This window comes from Sorex fumeus, unplaced genomic scaffold (genome assembly GCF_029834395.1).
Source record: "Sorex fumeus unplaced genomic scaffold, SorFum_2.1 ptg000098l, whole genome shotgun sequence".
NCBI classification, from domain to species: domain Eukaryota; kingdom Metazoa; phylum Chordata; class Mammalia; order Eulipotyphla; family Soricidae; genus Sorex; species Sorex fumeus.
This window is the reverse complement of record NW_026606155.1, coordinates 28,287,096-28,306,169: the sequence shown is the minus strand read 5'-3', so window position 1 is coordinate 28,306,169 and position 19,074 is coordinate 28,287,096. Positions and strand designations below refer to the sequence as shown.

General features: G+C 37.3%; 1 protein-coding gene across 1 annotated transcript in view; it reads left to right on the top strand.

Moving 5' to 3' along the window:
- PALS1 (protein associated with LIN7 1, MAGUK p55 family member) overlaps nt 1-19,074 on the top strand; it is an 85,854-nt gene that overhangs the window by 51,863 nt on the left and 14,917 nt on the right. The window contains exons 4-10 of the mRNA XM_056133856.1: nt 3,230-3,307; nt 5,128-5,274; nt 6,452-6,613; nt 7,268-7,345; nt 11,587-11,770; nt 15,609-15,680; nt 16,223-16,294. Coding sequence (XP_055989831.1) covers nt 3,230-3,307; nt 5,128-5,274; nt 6,452-6,613; nt 7,268-7,345; nt 11,587-11,770; nt 15,609-15,680; nt 16,223-16,294 — 793 coding nt within the window. The remainder of the gene's footprint in view (nt 1-3,229; nt 3,308-5,127; nt 5,275-6,451; nt 6,614-7,267; nt 7,346-11,586; nt 11,771-15,608; nt 15,681-16,222; nt 16,295-19,074) is intronic.

Genomic DNA, 19,074 nt, shown 5'->3' with positions numbered 1-19,074 from the left:
GGGGGGAGGGAATATATATGTATGTGTATAAATATATATACATATATACATATATATTTAATGGTAATAATTTTAGAGGCATTGACATTCAGAACATACATAGTATATCTTTTAGAGAAAGTAGTTCACAAATAAAAATATACCTTTAAGGGATTTGGATAGAAGAAAAAGAGATTTTTCTGTCACTTAATTTAAAATGGGCTGGAGCGATAGCACAGCGGTAGGGCGTTTGCCTTGCACGCAGCCAACATGGGCATCCTGAGTTCGATTTCTCCGCCCCTCTCGGAGAGCCTGGCAAGCTACTGAGAGTATCTCACCCTCATGGCAGAGCCTGGCAGGCTACCCGTGATGTATTCGATATGCCAAACACAGTAACAACAAAGTCTCCAGTGGAGATGTTACTGGGCCCGCTTGAGCAGACGACGGGAGGACAGTGACAGTGACAATTTAAAATATATATTAAATTTAAAATAAATTGATAGAAATTAAAAAGAGAAACTAAAGCAGAAGGAAGTCACTTAAATTGAAAGAAAATTTGATTTAATATGAGTAGTTTCTTTGAGAAGTGTACAGTTTTCTCTAAGAAAGATGAAAAAAATACTAATTGCTCTAGGAAAAAAATAACTGTGGATGCAGGTACAGGTGATTAAAAATTGTAAACAATATACTACAGCTTTATTACTAAATATAAGTGATATTAAGTGGACTATATCTCTTTTGAAAATATAAGTTGCCAAGGAATTTCAGAAAAGACAGCAAAAAAAAAAAAAATAAAGTAACCTAGTATGGCTCATTGTCCAAAAGCCTTACTAATGTGAGACTGTGAGTTCAGTATCCCTTGCCACCCACATGATCCTGCAGCTTAGGATCCTCAGTGCTGCATTGAAGGAGACCTCTGGGTCATAGCCAGGCTTAAGTGGATATTACACTTACTGTGCAAGCATAGTGGCAAGAAGTATAACTTCCAGTGAGCATGTGTTTGAGCATCACAATAACCCCCAGCAAGCTTGATGACCAGAATGTGTGTCAGCACAACAATTTAAAGAATATGACTTCCAGCAAGCTCATGTGAAGGCACCAAAACTAAAGGTGTGTGTTCCATATGAGTACTTTGTCTAAGTGTGCAAGTGCCGCAATCTGGCATTTGACCTTCAGCAAAACCAAGTATACTAGATAAACTGGTAATTAGTTAGAAAGATAAAACAAAAAAAATCAGGTAAAACTGAAAGATAAAACTCTCACCCCTAAGAGAGTCTACAGGCCCATATAATACTATATCGAAACTATATCAAAAGCTGTATCAAAACAAACGATTTTTTGATGGAAATCATAAAGTCGCATAGACTTTTCCCCAAATGTCCTAGGATAGTGTATCTTAGATACTAAAAAAGGACAGTAAAGTATAAGCCAGTATGAATAACTGTACTTACTAAGTCTAAGCAAGCTCAGTTTTAAAATACTACTATAGCACTGTGGCACTGTCCTCCCGTTGTCATCGATTTGCTTGAGCGGGCACCAGTAACATCTCCATTGTGAGACTTGTTGTTACTGTTTTTGGCATACTGAATACGCCACAGGTAGCTTGCCAGGCTCTGCCTTGCAGGTGGGATACTCTCACTAGCTTGCCGGGCTCACCGAGAGGGACAGAGGAATCGAACCCAGGTCAGCCATGTGCAAGACAAACGCCCTACAAATGTTAAGTATTAGTAACTCACATTTAGAAATATATTAATCATTTATTTGCTCTATATTATGCTAAAAAGTTTATTTGGATTTTGTCTTTTCAAAACATTGAAAGGTATAATTCTACAGAAAAGGAAATAAAACTTAAAAAGTTTATCATCAAGTTATAAGAATTTATCCTTGGAATATAAGATTTATTCAACTTTAGGAAATGTTTAATATAATTAACTATAATATAATGGTCGTTTTATTACTTTCATTAATTTGGTAATCTATGGTTCCTTACAGTGTCATCTCTGATTTTTTTTTTTTGGTGGGGGGACACACCTGGCAATACACAGGGATAACTTCTGGCTCTGCACTCAGGAGTTCCTCCTGGTGGTGCTCAGGGGACCATATGGGATGCTGGGAATCGAACCCGGGTCTGCCGTGTGCAAGGCAAACGCCCTACCTGCTGTGCTATCGCTCCAGCCCCTGTCATCTCTGATTTTTAATAAAATTTTTTTTATTGAATTACAGTTAAAAGGTTATTCATTACTGAGTTTTAGTTATATAATGTTCCAACACCCATCCCTTCACCATTATACATTTCCATCACCAATGAAACCAGTTTCCTTCCCACCTCTGCCCCTTGCTACCTCCGTGGCAGATACTTTCTCTCTCTCTCTCTCTCTCTCTCTCTCTCACCCCGCCCTTACCCCATTTGGGCATATAGTTTGCAATACAGATCCTGAAAGGTTATCATGTATATCCCTGTACCTACCTTCAACACTTGATTCTTGTCCAGAGTGATCATTTCTAACTATTATTTCATAGTGCCTTCTATTGTCTGGTCCCTTCTCTATCCTAACTGCCCTAACTGATTTACATACAGTTGTATAAACATGATTTAAAACCTGCTAGATAGCAAGATAGCTATTGAAACAGAATTTCTTCCCCATGTATTGATTCTTAGGCTGTTTTATCATATGTAGGAAGGAAGTACTTCAAGGAAAATGTAGGACCCTGGCATGGATATTAAAATCTTATTTTTTTAATAAAGAGTATTGTTATTATGATTAAGAAATCATAATAACAATATTGAAATCTAAAAAAAGAACATTAATTATTTTCTTATGATTCTTTTTAATCCTTTCTTTTAAGTGGCTTTTATGAATACATCTTTTAAAATGAAGCCGAGTGCTAGAGAGATAGGACAGTGGGTAGGGCGCTGGACTCTTGCTTGAATGCGGCTAACCCAAGTTCGGTCCCCAGCACCCCAAATAGACTCTCACTCACTGCCAGATGTAGCTCCTGAATGCAGAGCCAAAAGTAACACCTGAGCATCATTGGGTGTGATACCCCAAAACAATGAACAATAAAATAAAGTTTACATAGATGCTGATGCTATTTCTTCTAAACAAGAAACTAATTTCTCTCTTAGGTACAAACTGTTTTGAAGTGATACCTCAAAAACAATGAGCGATGAAATAAAATTTATATAGATTCTCATGCTATTTCCTCTAACCAAGAAACTAATTTCTCTCTTTTTGTCTTACAAACTTAGGTACAAACTGTTTTGAAGCCAGTCCATCAGAAAGAAGGACAAGAATTAACTACCTTATTGAATGCTCCACATATTCAGGTAGAGAAATGATAGAGCATTACATTTGTGGCTTTCCTAGCATTTTTCCTTATTGCTTTTAAAGTTCTGAGACTAGAAGAAAATTCAGCCTGGCAAGCTACCGAGAGTATTGGATATGCCAGACACAGTAACAACAAAGTCTCCAATGGAGACGTTACTGGGCCCGCTCGAGCAAATCGACGATCAATGGGAGGGCCTTTATCTTTATCTTATCATCTGTTTTTAATTGTTTACAACCTATGGCAAAATTGTTATTGTGAAGTTAGACATTTTAATTAAATTATTTATTTATTTTGGCTTTTTTATCTCATACCTGGGGATGCTCAGGGTTACTTGTGGCTCTGCACTCAAGAGTTATTCCTGACAGTGCTCGGGGAACCATATAGGATGCTAAGGATCAAACCTGGGTTGGCCACATACAAGGCAAAGACCCTACCTGCTGTACTATTGCTCTGGCCCCTAATTAAGTATATGAAATACTTTCATATCTTAATTATTATTTTGTTTTCTTGTTTTTGTAATATATTAACATGACTAATCCACATATACAATTTAGATGTAAATTCAAATGTAAGATATACTTGTTTATAGAACATGTCAGTTCTAACTTGCCATATTTCAAGTACTCAGTAACTATACTGAATACTGACTGCCATACTCGGATTAGCCAAAATGGTCATTTTTAATAATTGGATTACTGTATGGAATTTCAGGTGGTTAACTTCACCTCTACATGCTTATATTTCTCATCACTCTCACTCCTGAAAAAGACTCTACATATTCTTGCCATCTTCTTTCTTTCCCTGAAGTAACCACCATTAGTTTTCACAGAGCCTAGAAGTCTTACTGGTTTTTTGCCAGTTCATTTGCTTTAGTTTCTTATATTCCACATCTGAGTGAAACCATTTAGTAATTGTCTTTCATTTTCAGTGACATTAAACTTAACATAATCACTTTAAGGTTCCATTTGTTTTTTTCCCAAAGGGGACAGTTTCATCTTTCTAAAATTTTTTTAATGTCAGAGTAGCAATTCCTTTAATATATGTATCCTAGATTCTTATTTAGTCATCTGTTAATAGGCATATAAACTGATTCCATGTTTTAACTATTGTGAATAATATTGTGATTATTAATATAGGGTGGCAGTTTCTTTCAACTTAATGTCTTCATATTCTTTAGATACTAGTTAAGAGAACCATATTCTTTTTAAAACAACTAATTATTTTTCACAAAATTTCTCCCTTCTTGATATTTTTTGCTTTGATTATCTATGGTATTGATCCTATAAATTAATTTTGTTTTTATACATTTAGATTTTTATAAACAATCCCAAAATATAGTTATAATATCCCAACATATCTCTACCATTTTTTTATTATGGTTATAACTGTAGAGGAATGAAATTTTATCTGTTCTTAAGTTGATGGACTGGAGCGATATATACACAGCATGTAGGGCATTTGTGTTGCTCTCAGCTGGCCTGGTTTTGATTTCTCCATCCCTCATGGAGAGCCCAGCAAGCTACCAAGAGTATCCCGCCCGCAAGGCAAGAGCATGGAAAGCTACCCATGGCATATTCAGTATGCCAAAAAGAGTAACAAGTCTCACAATGGAGACGGTACTGGTGCCCGCTCAAGCAAATCGATGAACAACTGGAGGACGGTGCTACAGTGCTTAAGTTGAAAAGTTTGAAATAGATCTGAATGAATTCCTGTACTAATTTTAAATCTTTAAAGACCAGAATACAATGTAAATGATTAAGTTAAATCCTTCTATTGAAATAAATGATACTTTAAAATGTTCTAATCTCTTTGAAATAGGCACTTTTACTGGCTCATGATAAGGTCGCTGAGCAAGAAATGCAGCTGGAGCCCATTACAGATGAGAGAGTCTATGAGAGCATTGGTCAGTATGGAGGAGAAACTGTAAAAATAGTTCGTATAGAAAAGGCTCGAGATATTCCTTTGGTAAGTGTTCTGTATCTCATCTGAGATTCTATAGATGAATTTCTATATATATGTTAGATGAAAACATCTTTAGATTTCTGGGGTTTTTTTTAGGTTTCATTTGTTGTGATTTACCATCTTATTTTCTTTAGTCATTTGAGAAAATTTAATCATCTTTTCTCATCCATAGTTTGATAAAAATAATAGCTTATTGATAGGTAGTAGGATTGGCACTGTCCGTCAAGTTGTCAGCAAAAGAAGTGGGAAGATCAGGAAGTTTGAGCCTTAGCTCAAGGTGGAAGACAAGGTCCTGTAAAAAAGAAACCTTGAAGAACAGTTTGCAGCTGGAGAGACACAACCAAAAAAAAAAAAAAAAGGAGACTGTGCTTATCCCATGGCCAGGATAGTTCCATCAGCTCAGAATACTTGATTATTGCATGACCCAGTGACCTTGTGGGAGGATAATTTGAAAGATCCTAACTATTTTAAAGATTTCAAATTAGGAAATATTGTAGATTTGATGGACAAATGTTTTTCTGAGAAAACAAGCCCAGTGAAAGTGCTAAATAAATGAATACAGATCACGGAAGTATACCAAAAATTCTTCTATGAAAATTTTCAAAATACTTTTGCAAGTATTTAGTGCTACAGTAAGGACTTTACAAACTGGATCCTAATGTTGTGGAAAAAGGAAGCTGGAAAGCAACTTATAATAAAGAGGCTAAAGAAAGAAAAAGAGGAAAACATTTCATCTAGTGTGATAAAAGATAGGTAATATTGTAGGGCCCAGAGTACAATGGGCACAGCACTTGCCTTGCACATGACTAACATGGTTGTGATCCGTGGTACTCCATGAGCACTGCCAGAAGTGATCCCTAAGCACAGAACCAGGAATACTCTACCTTTCAGTTACGTAAGTAAATTTTTTTAAGGTAGTTAAAGACTGGTATTATTGGATTAAAAACAATAATTTTAAAAAGAAGAAATACAAAGGCTGGGGTAAGAGAGATAGTTCATCAGGCTGGAGCACATGCTTTGCATAAGAGAACATCAAATCCCAGATTTGATCCCTGACACTGTATGGTCCCTGAAACCCAGCCAGTATGCTCCTAAAATAAATGAAAAAAAAAAAAAAAAGAAGTGCTTAGCATGAATGCTTTTTTATTTTATAGTAAGTTACTGAATATTCTATTTTAAGGGAGCTACAGTTCGTAATGAAATGGATTCTGTCATCATCAGTCGGATAGTTAAAGGAGGTGCTGCAGAAAAAAGTGGCCTGTTACATGAAGGAGATGAAGTTCTGGAGATTAATGGCATTGAAATTCGGGGTAAAGATGTCAATGAGGTTTTTGACTTATTGGTAAGTTGACACAGGAATAAAAATAATTGATAAGTTCTTAAATTTTTTGCTTTGTTATTAGATTAAAATATTTCAAAAGTTTTAAGATACTCAATAATTAAAAGGCTATCTTATTAAAAGAACTATTTCTATAATATGATTAGAATTTTGTTTTGGAGCAGTAACACTGATACTTAAATTTTTTAAGCTTTATAGCTATTGGCCATATTTTATTTGTCTCTGAAATCACTATTAATAAAACTCATTAATTCATGTAATATTTATTTCTTGAGTGGCTACTTTGTTATCTACCAGAGAAAAAAATCAAAAATCCTGCCTCATGATTTTTATTATATTTTTATTATCTTCAGTTAATTCTTTAATACTCAACAGTATTTGTATCCAGTGGCTGTCATATCAGGTGTAAATATGAAATACTTCCATCATTATAAAAAGTTCTGTTGAACATTGCTGTTATAATCAGAGAGCCTTTTTAGTCAGATGTTAAGGAAAATTTGTGATCATTTCGTATAGTTCAAACTACATATATTTTGAAATACTGATTTTTGTTAAAGTGTAACATATTCTAGAATAGTTTAGGGAACATCAGTTACAAGATCATGGGATGATTTTCATAAACATGGAATTTTAAAAAACCTAATCTTTCTATTACAGTCTGATATGCATGGTACTTTGACATTTGTTCTGATTCCCAGTCAACAGATTAAACCTCCTCCTGCCAAGGAAACAGTTGTAAGTGATTGTTTTTTATACCTATTTAATTTCTGATGCTACTGTTTACTTTGTTTTCAAATCCATAAATCTTGAGTGATTTGGAATTCACAGCAAAATTAAACAAAGTACAGAATTTACTTATTTCCTCACCCCTTCCTCCCCATCCCAAAATGTCAATCACTGTTGTCATTTGAAAAAAACAGAAAATGACTAAACAGAGAAGAAGGCCTTTAAGCAAAAAACAGCTTAAGTTGTGAAGACTGTCCACCAGTGTAGTCTGTAGCACAAATTTCAAAGCTAGGATGATGTAGCTATTTAAATATATTCCTAGTAGCCCTTTCATATTCATGAAAGGGAAAAGTGGGCATGCAGCATTGAGTAACATGCAGTGGCTGCTCATGGCCATACATTGCATGTACTAATTATAGCAGAGAAGTATCATCAGTGATACGGTTCTTAGCATGGTAGTTGAATAGACAGGGCTCTGCTGCTTGATCTCCACAGACTGGTACTGTTCTGCCACATGTCTAGGGTTGTCACCAATAAAGAAATATTCCTAAGTTTATAGAAGAGGTTGTCACACTCTCCAAACTCCAGGCCTCAGCCCAGTGTGTTGTAGCTTTTCCTAACTCCAAGAGTCCTGAGTTTTTAGGGAGAAAAGAGAATAGACAGACTTGTGAAAAGCTTTGATACTAGCAGCATCCTGCATAAGATTGGTATATTAGTTCTATCAGTGCATTGGTAGTTTCATTATTACCCCAATTTCAGATTGCATTAGGTTTGATTCTCAAAACTATTTGGTTCCCTAAAAGAAATAGTGACCAAAATACAAAGACAGTCTACAGAATGGGAAAGGATATTCGCCCAATACACATCCGACAAGGGGTTGATATCAAGGATATACAAAGTACTGGTTGAACTCCACAAGAAGAAAGCATCCAATCCCATCAAAAAGTGGGGCAAAAAAATGAAGAGAAACTTTCTCAAAGAAGAAATTTGAATGGCTAAAAGGCACATGAGAAAATTCTCTGCATCATTTATCATCAGGAAGATGCAGATCAAAACCGCAATGAGATATCATTTCACACCACAGAGACTGGCCCACATCCAAAAGAACAAAAGCAACCGGTGTTGGCGTGGATGTGGCGAGAAAGTGACCGTTCTTCATTGCTGGTGGGAATGCCGAATGGTTCAGCCCTTTTGGAAAACAGTATGGACGATTCTCAAAAAATTAGGAATTGAGCTTCCATTGGGGCTGGAGCGATAGCACAGCGGTAGGGCGTTCGCCTTACAAGCGGCCAACATGGCCGACCCAAGTTCGATTCCTCCGCCCCTCTCGGAGAGCCCGGCAAGCTACTGAGAGTATCTTGCCCACATGGCAGAGCCTGGCAAGCTACCCGTGATGTATTCGATATGCCAAACACAGTAACAACAAGTCTCATGATGGAGATGTTACTGGGCCCGCTCGAACAAATCGATGAACAACGGGAGGACTGTGACTGACTGTGACTGAGCTCCCATTTGACTCAGCAATACCACTCCTGGGAATATATCCCAGAGAGGCAAAAAAGTACAGTTGAAGTGACGTCTGCACTTGTTTGTTCATTGCAGTACTGTTTACAGTAGATAGAATCTGGAAAAAACCTGAGTGCCCAAGAACAGATGACTGTTAAAGAAACTTTGGTACATCTACACGATGGAGTACTATGCAGCGTTTAGAAAAGGTGAAGTCATGAAATTTACATACAAGTGGTACTACATTGAAAGTATCATGCTAAGTCAGAAAGAGAGGGACAGACAGACATACAAAGATTGCACTCATCTAGGGAACATAAAGTAACAAAATAGGAGACTAACACCCAAGAATAGCTGAGATAAGTACCAGGAGGTTTACTCCATGGCTTGGAGGCCAGCCGCACATGCTGGGGGAAAAGGCAGCTCAGATAGAGAAGGGAGCACCAAGTAAAAGGGGTTGGGAGGATCCTCCCAGGATGGGAGATGCATGCTGAAAGTAGACTATAGACCGAACATGATTGGCACTCAGTGCCTATTTTGCAAACCACAGCACCCAAAAGGAGAGAGAGAACAAAAGGGATGCCCTGTCACAGAGGCAGGTTGGGATGGGGGGGATGAGGGGTGGAAGGGATACTGGGATCAGTGGTGGTGGAGAATGGTCACTGGTGGAGGGTTGGGTACTCAATCATTATATAACTGAAACCCAAGCATAAAAATTTGTAAGTCTACAACTGTACCTCATAGTGTTTCACTAATAAAAATTTTAAAAATAAAACAAACTGTAAAAAAAGCATATATATGTGTGTGTGTATATATATATATATATATATACATATATATATATATATATATTTGGTTCCCCAAGTATTATAACATAGGGTGAGCTCAGTACCCTAAGCTGTCCCTCTGACTTCAAAATTGAATTCTTACGCCATTTGTCGGACTTTCAGACTCTGTTTTCCTTAGGATCCTTGAATAAAGGTTACGTATATGCGTCTTTAATGTACCCTGGGCTGGAGCGATAGCACAGCGAGTAGGGCGTTTGCCTTTCACGTGGTTGACCTGGGTTCGATTCCTCCGCCCCTCTCGGAGAGCCCAGAAAGCTACCGAGAGTATCTCGCCCGCACGGCAAAGCCTGTCAAGCTACCCTTGACATATTTGATACCCCAAACACAGTAACTTGTCTCACAATGGAGACGTTACTGGGCCCGCTTGAGCAAATTGATAAACAACAGGAGGACAGTGCTACAAATGTGCCCTAATATCTCTGGAAGTTTTAGTCTGAAGGAAATTAAATAGATGATGAGAAGGCTGTGTCTAGGTCTATGACCTTTGCCAGACATAGCTATTGGTTGTAAGGGAATGAGGTAGGGCTTCTGGGTTGCTGGTAATAATCATATTTTTTCAAATTTTGTTTATTAGAATTTAGATTTCTACCACTAAGCAATAGCACAGCGGGTAGGGCGTTTACCTTGCACGCAGCCAACCCAGGTTCCATTTCGCAGTCCCTCTCAGAGAGCCCGACAAGCTACCGAGAGTATCCCTCTGCACGGCAGAGCCCGGCAAGCTACCCATGGTATAATCAATATGCCAAAAACAGTAACAAGTCTCACAATGGAGATGTTGCTGGTGCACGCTTGAGCAAATCGATGAACAATTGGAGGACAGTGCTACAGTGCTGCAGAATTTAGATTTCGTTTTTATTATAACCAGTAAAATATTTAATGAAATTGGAAATGATTAGGTTTTTTTGGGAGGGGGGTCACACCCAGCGATGCACAGGGGTCACTCCTGGCTCTGCACTCAGGAATTACTCCTGGCGGTGCTCAGGGGACCCTATAGGATGCTGGTAATTCAACCCAGGTGGGCCAACTGCAAGGTAAACACCCTACTCGCTGTGCTATTGCTCCAGCCCCAATAATGTATTCTTTAATGATACCGTCAAGCAAAATTATTTTGGGACTGCAAATTCTTGGTTATTTTAATTTATAATGGAGAACATGCCCTTTTTAGAAATACTTAGTCAAATTTCAGTGTTATCATTGATTTGCAATAATTAATTCCTGAACTTTTTTCAGTGATTAAAAATACTTTATCTCATAAAACAATTTTGAGACAGGACATTATTATTGTTATGGTAGCAATGTATTTATAGTGAGGATAAAAGAATTAAGAAAAGCCAAATATCACAGTGATAGAAAAGGGCTCAAAACTATAAAATTCTCAGTCTGTCAGTCAGTTTCTGGGCTCATTGACCACAAACCTGAAATTTAAATTAAATTTAGCAGAAATACTCTATGAATACAGTTTTTTCATTAGATGCATGCTTGATCAGGAAGAGGCGATGGCACCAGCAAAACTGACATTCAGCTGCCTAGATTACAGATATAGGAGGTTTAAAGTCTTAACTTTAGTGATGATGGTTATATGAAAATTTTGAATCTTATTCATTTTATTGCAGCCATCATTTTCATAGTTCAGGGGTGGAAGGATTCAATTCCTTCTGCGTCTCATAAGGTCTGTTATGCTTCAGCTTGTTAGTTGCCAATAGTAAAGTGTTTTTTCATATTCCTAAAAATGTGTTTTGGATCAGCAGCATGAAAATAATTAAAATATTTAAGAATAGATGAGTCTGAGAAAGTGCAATCCCCAAATGCTATTACATAACTTAATGTTCTCTTCCAGTTCAGATATTGTTATCGTTTCATTGTTATTATTTTATGATTAATCTTTTTCTTTTTTAGATCCATGTAAAAGCTCATTTTGACTATGACCCATCTGATGACCCTTACGTTCCATGTCGGGAGTTAGGTCTCTCTTTTCAAAAAGGGGATATTCTTCATGTGATCAGTCAAGAAGATCCAAATTGGTGGCAGGCTTACAGGGAAGGAGATGAAGATAATCAACCTCTAGCTGGGCTTGTGCCAGGTAAGAGACAATGGAGTAGAAAGTAGATAGTTAAAATATAGCCAAAGAATATTTTAAGTACAAGCCTTGTCAGAGAAAATCTCATCATTTTTTGCTTTTTAAAACGTAATATAGTGGGGCCAGAGAGATAAGGATAGCGGATAGGGCGTTTGCCTTGCACATGTCCTACCCGAATTCAATCCTTGCACATGTCCTACCCGAATTCAATCCCTAGCATCCCATATGACCCCCCAAGCACCACCAGGAGTAATTCCTGAGTGCAGAACCAGCAGTAACCCCTGAGCATTGCTGTGTATGGCCCAAAAAGAAAAAAAAATGGGGGGGAGTAATAGAGCTGGGCCCCATAGAACACTGCCTTAGGTTTGATTCTTGCCACCACATTGTTCCCTGAGCACCACTGACAATTACCCTGAGCATAGCCAAATATATAACTACTTATTTATATAGTTTGTTTTTTGTATTGTGTTTGTATCTTGAACAGAAATGTGGGTAATTTTTTTTGGATTTAGAAACACCAACCTTTTCAATGTTGTTTTAATGAGTTCAATCCTTGTTTTGTGCCTATAGTTCACAAACTTGATTTCAAGTAGAAATTTGTTTAAGGCATCTTTTTTAAGAAATAAGGGGGATGGATGAATAAGACAGTGGGTAGGACACTTGCCCTGCAAATGACCAACCTGGGTTCAATCTCTGGCATCCCTTATGGTCCCCTGAACACTGCCAAGAATGATTCCTGAATGCAGAACTAGAAATAATCCCTCGGTATCTTTAATGTGGCCCCTGAGTATTTCTGGTGTGACAAAACAAAAAGAAAAAAGGACAGAAGGACAACTGATTTTATCATTCCTAAGGTATCTTTGAGTGGGTTAATAGGGTACTTCAAAATTTTCACCAAAGAAGATTCTGTAGGGACTGGAGCAATAGTACAGTGGGTACGGCATTTACCTTGCATGCAGCAGACCCGGGTTCGATTCCCAGCATCCCACATGGTCCCCCGAGCACTGCCAGGAGTAATTCCTGAGTGCATGAGCCAGGATTAACCCCTGTGCATCGCTGGGTGTGACCCAAAAATAAAAATCAAAAAAATATTTGCTAGGTTAGACTATATGAAAACTTTGCTCATATTGGACCTAACTATAAATTTTGGGTGGGAGAGACGTTGGGCCATGCACAGCTATGCTTAGTCAGTGATTACTCCTGGCAGGGATCAGGGCACCACATAAGGCACTAGCAATTGAACGGGGGTATCCACATGCAAGGCAAGTCCCTTACTTGCTGTACTACCTCTCTGGCCCCAAGGACACTAAATATTAAGGGAGAAGATGATAATGTAGTTTGATCCTGGGTCGGCCACATGCAAGACAAGCACCATACCCTCTGTACTCTTGCTCCAAGCCCTAAACTTCCAATTTTAGTTGATCGATGAACAATGGGAGGACAATTGCTCCAAGCCCTAAACTTCCAATTTTAGTTGATCGATGAACAATGGGAGGACAATGCTACAGTGCTGCAGTGTATACTGCATCTAAGATGTGTGATTCCCAGTGAACACCACAGCAAGCATGTATAAGATTGTATCATCACAGCAACAATGTAGGGAATCAAAACTGTATAATTATACATGTATATCATGTAGGTATTATATATCTAATAATAAATATATAAATACTATATTCTGTAACATAAAACTGTTAGTTGGAATGAGGAAGTTGTCTAAGGATTGTAGCATCTACTATGACTCCCTTCTAAAAGATGATTTTCTGAGTGAAACAGGAAATTAACTTAATATTTAATAATAATATATTTTGGAGCCAGAGAGGTAGTAGAGTGGATAGGTTGCTTGTGTTACATGCTGCTGACTCGGATTTGATTCCTGAACCACTTATGGTTCCCCCAGGCATCTCCAGCAGTGATAACACAGAGCCAGGAATAAGCTTTGAGTGCTTCTAGGGGTAGCCCCAAAACAAAATGAAAGTAATAATATGCTAGAGTTGTTCTTTCTATGTATAATATCATAGAATGCCACAGATCCCCAAAAACTCAGTTTAAAGAAACAGCTTACAATGCTAGTACACATGCTTTGAATATGGGAGGCCCAAATTCTATTCCTGCACTAACATCATCCCCTGAGCACCAAGCCAAGAGTAGCTCCCTGAGTACTACCATGTGTGTATCAAATTGTTTTTAAAAAATTTAAAAGCACTTTAATGTTTTAAAACATTTTAGTACATTACAATCTTAATCTTGAAGAGAAAAATAAGGTGTGTGTATGGGTGTGAGAGAGAGAGATTTTGGGGTTTTTTTTTTGTTTGTTTGTTTTTTGTTGTTTTGTTGCCACAGCTGGCTGTGCTCAGATTTACTCCTGACTCTGAGCCTAGGGATCACTCTTGAGGAGGTCCAAGAACCATATGCAGTCTCAGGGATCAAAGGCAAGAGTCCTACCTAGTCACTGTACTATCAGTCTAGCCCTTTTTTAATTTATTTTTAAAAAATATTTTTTTAATTTACTCGAGACTTCAGTAACTTAAAGATTTAAGTAAATTAATATTAATACATAAGGTTACAAAAATGGGGGGAGTGGGAATGGAGGATAATAAATGCAAGGCTATGTGTTTAATGTCTTAGAATTTAATAGTGATGAATGTCTATATATCTTTTTCTTTAATTAGCTCCTGGATTAAATTTTTTTAAATTTTTATTAGTGAAATACCTTGAGGTACAGTTGTAGACTTACAGATTTTTGTGCTTAGGTTTCAGTTATACAATGTTGGAGTACCCATCCCTCCACCAGTGCCCTTTCTCCACTACCAGTGATCCCAGTATCCCTCCCATCCCCCATCTCCCCATTCCCCCCCATCCCAACGCGCCTCTTTGGCAGGGTATTCCCTCTTGTTCTTTCTCTCCTTTTGGGTGCTGGTGGTTTGCAAAAGAGTCATTGAGTAGCAATCATGTTCGATCTATAGCCTACTTTCAGCATGCTTCTTCCATCCTGGGAGGATCCTCCCAACCCCCTTTATTTGGTGTTCCCTTCTCTATCTGAGCAGCTATTTCCCCTAGCATGTGCGGCTTGCCTTCAAGCCATGGAGTAAACCTCCTGGTACTTATCTCAGCTATTCTTGGGTGTTAGTCCTCCTGGATTAATTTTGAAGTAATTCTAAGTACTCAGAACCATTATGAGATCCAGCATCATTCTGTCATGTAGTAAATTGAAATTCAGTAAAAGTTTTGAGAAATTGAACTATTAAATTTTTTAACACTGATTTGTTGTATATATACTAGTAATATGAGTCGTAGGATTAGTTAAGATTGAGGTTAAATTTAGTACTTAAAAAATTTGGGGACTGGAGCAATAGTATAGTGGGTAGGGCATTTGCCTTGCACACGGCTGACCTGGGTTCGATCCCTGGCATCCCATATGGTCCCCTAGCACCACCAGGATAATTCCTGAGTGCAGAGTGAGAAAACATCGCTGGGTGTGACCCAAAAAGTAAAAAAAAAAAAAAAATGGAAGTTTTGGGTTTGGAGCAATAGTACAGAGGGTATGGTGCTTGTCTTTCATGTGGCCGACCCAGGTTCAATCCCTAGCATCCCATAGGTCCTCTGAGCTCTGCAAGGAGTAATTCCTGAGTACAGAGCCAGGAGTGACCCCTGAGCACTGCCGGTGTGACCCAAAAACAAACAGTTTGAAAGCTTATAATCATAACTAAATATTCCAATAATACCAGGACATAGGAATATAATGAAGAGTAGTTGTTACTTCTGATGTTTTTCCCCTTAATTAGAAAAATCTTCTATGTTTTAGTCTTTATCTTTAACTGTTTTTCTTTCTGCTCTTCAGGGAAAAGTTTTCAGCAGCAAAGGGAAGCCATGAAGCAAACCATTGAAGAAGATAAGGAGCCAGAAAAATCAGGTTGAACATTTATATTTAACATTAATGAGGTTTTTTTTTGAGTCTCCTTCTGGAAGGACGATTAAATTTACATATGATTTAGAATTTAGAACTTAAATCAAGAAAATTTAAGAATGGTGAAAATGTTAAGAATGATGTGAAGATCGTCTTAGGAAAAATTTATTATTTAAGGATAGCATATAAAAAGAATTTGAGTAAAGAATGTAAATGACTGTTAAAGGAAGTCTTAATATGGGATTAATAAAAACATCACAAATTATTCCCTGAAAATACATATAGTTGTGCTGTGGGTAATATATATGAGAGGTTCCCAAACTTATTTATAGACCTACATTATCCCAGGAAAACACTCAGTGTACTCCACTGTAAATTTTTTCCTTACGTAAATAAGGGCACCACACACATCGCAGTTACACCTCAGTGTATGGCTTACTGGTATAAGTGTTTATAAGTTTAAATAGAATGTTATATTAAGTGCTTCAATTTGAAATAATGCTACTTCATTCGAAACAAAATATTTTATCATTATGTTTCTTCAACAGGAAAACTATGGTGTGCAAAGAAAAATAAAAAGAAAAGAAAAAAGGTTTTATATAATGCCAATAAAAATGATGGTAAGTTCTACTGTCTTACATAGCTAGACTTAAATCCAAAGTTTAAGTACAAAACTTGAAAAATGTAAGTTATTACTGTCAGAGTTTTATTTCTAGTCCTAATTTGTAAACACATATAGTATACATGTTTCAGAAAGTCTTTTAGTAGAATTTTTTTTTTCTCTTTAAACTCAAGAAATACATTGTTTTGAATGCTGAGAAGAAAAATTTCAAATGAAGTTCAGTAGTATAGTGTTTGTCGATAATTTTCTAATTTTTCTAAACTATATATGTGAAATTAATGCATGCTTCTAACATTCTAAATTCTAACAGTAGTTTGTATTTTAAGTAAAAAGTTTTTTTCTCAATACCTCTGTTACAGAGGCAACCCATTACACAAAACTTGATTCCTACACACGAGACAAATGTTCTCTTGTTTTATTTTCATTTATTGCTTGGATTACAAAATTGGGGTGAGGGGGGGATGGAGGGTGGGAGGGATACTGGGATCCGTGGTGGTGGAAAATGGGCACTGGTGGAGAGATAGGTATTTGATCATTGTATAATTGAAACCCAAGTACAAACATTTGTAATCTACAACTGTACCTCATGGTGTTTCACTAATTAAAAAAAAAGAAGAAAATGATAACAAGAAAAAAAAAGAGCAAAGGCAAGGATATTTGCATAGCTGTGGCCATAGAATGATAAATAGCAAGTACTTTAATGTATAGTATCAAAGTCATGGTAGTCTATTTTAAGCAGGAAATTTCCTTCCTGGGCACACATTTACATCCCTCATTGTCTAAATTAAGCTAAACTTGTATTATCCAGGGAGCACTCTATGAACATTGAAATAGGGAACAGTTTCCCACATGTAAATGGGGACACTGTCGAATTAATACAGTTAGTAGGATTTCAGGTTTTATACTGGGAAGAGCTTTTTGGAAAAGGAAGGTCTTATATTTGTAATAATGTTATTTTCATTATTATTTTATTAGTAATTAGCAGTATAATGGCTTCTCTATTTCAGGAACATTAATTTTCTAAAGCATATGGTTACACCTTCATGCATTTCAATTCTTACAATAAGCTAATTGAAAGATTAAACTGTAGTACTCCTCTTCCTAAATTAACAAAAATAATTTTTTTTAAGGATTACAGATTAAGGGCCAGAGAAGAAGCTCAAAGCATTAGTGTGCATACTTTGCATGTAGGAAATTCAGGTTCGGTGATCTCTTGCATACCCCTAGGAGTAATCCCCAAGCAGTGTACTAGGAGTACCTCCTGGACTCTACTGTTTATGGACTATAAAACAGCAGCAAATAAAAAATTATAGGTTAATAGTTTTTAGATCACATATTAAATGACCTGCTTAAGTTATTTTACAGCTAGTATATAGTTGGACTAGAATTGAACCAATATAATTTGAGATTCTGCTTTGCCATGATTTGTATTTAACACAAGATTAAGAGATTTCCTACCTCTCATGGGACTCATGACTGAGAAAGTCTGGGTACACATCTATTGTTCTTTCCCAGGAGAAACAATAGGAATGAGGAAATGGCAGGCAGCTAATCACTTACCTTTGTACTTAACAGTTGTAATGTCATCTGGATTATGGGCTTTAGTAATATCACTTCACCTATCATAATTTATACCTCTTGAATCATAACTTGTGATTAGCATTAGTATTCCCACCTAATGTAATAAAATGCAGAAAGTACATATAGCTAGGTATGACCTTGTTTTCAAGGTATTTCAGCTTTCTCTGATAATTCTAGTTGTAGGTACTGTTTACAATTGACATGAACTGTGTGCTCAGGATATATATTATCCAATTCCTAAAAGCCCAGTACAGGGCTGGAATGATAATACAGTGGGTAGAATGTTTGCCCTGCATGATGCTGACCTGGGTTTAATCCACGCTTCCCATATGGTCCCCCGAGCATCAGAGTGTGACCCAAAAAGCCTAATTACTTAAAAAAAAACCCGATACACTAAGTAAAGAAATAATCTCCTATTTTACAAAAGTGATACATTATTCTCATCTATTTATTCTAGTACTCCTCTGTTAAAGCATTACCTGCAAATTATTTTATGTAAGAGTCAATATAATTATATTGTTTTAAACATTCACTAGGGCTAATTCATGAAATTAGCCCTAGTCTTGTGTGTAGGGCTGGAGCGATAGCACAGTGGGTAGGGCGTTTGCCTTGCGCGAGGCCAGCCCAGCCAAGCAGGCTTCGATTCCTCCACCCCTCTCGGAGAGCCCAACAAGCTACCAAGAGTATCTCGCCAGCACGGCAAAGCCTGGCAAGCTACCCATGATGTATTCAATATGCCAAACATAGTAACAAGTCTCACAATGGAGACATTACTAGGCCTGCTCAGCAAATCAATGAGCAATGGGAGGACAGTGCTACAGTGCTAAACATTCAGTCAGTATTACAAGAGAAGCAGTAAGAAGTTTTGGAATGATTATGTTATCAAGTTTGTTTTCATAGTATCCTAGCAAGGATATAATAACATGAGAAAATATTCCTGATATAATGTTACCATTTATCATTATTATATAAAAGATTTAATCATTTTAAAGGGCTGGAGCGATACCACAGCTGTAGGGCGTTTGTCTTACAAGCGGCCAACATGGCCGACCCAAGTTCGATTCCTCCGCCCCTCTCGGAGAGCCCAGCAAGCTACCGAGAGTATCTCCCCCGCACGGCAAAGCCTGACAAGCTCCCTGTGACGTATTCGATATGCCAAACACAGTAACAAGTCTCATGATGGAGATGTTACTGGGT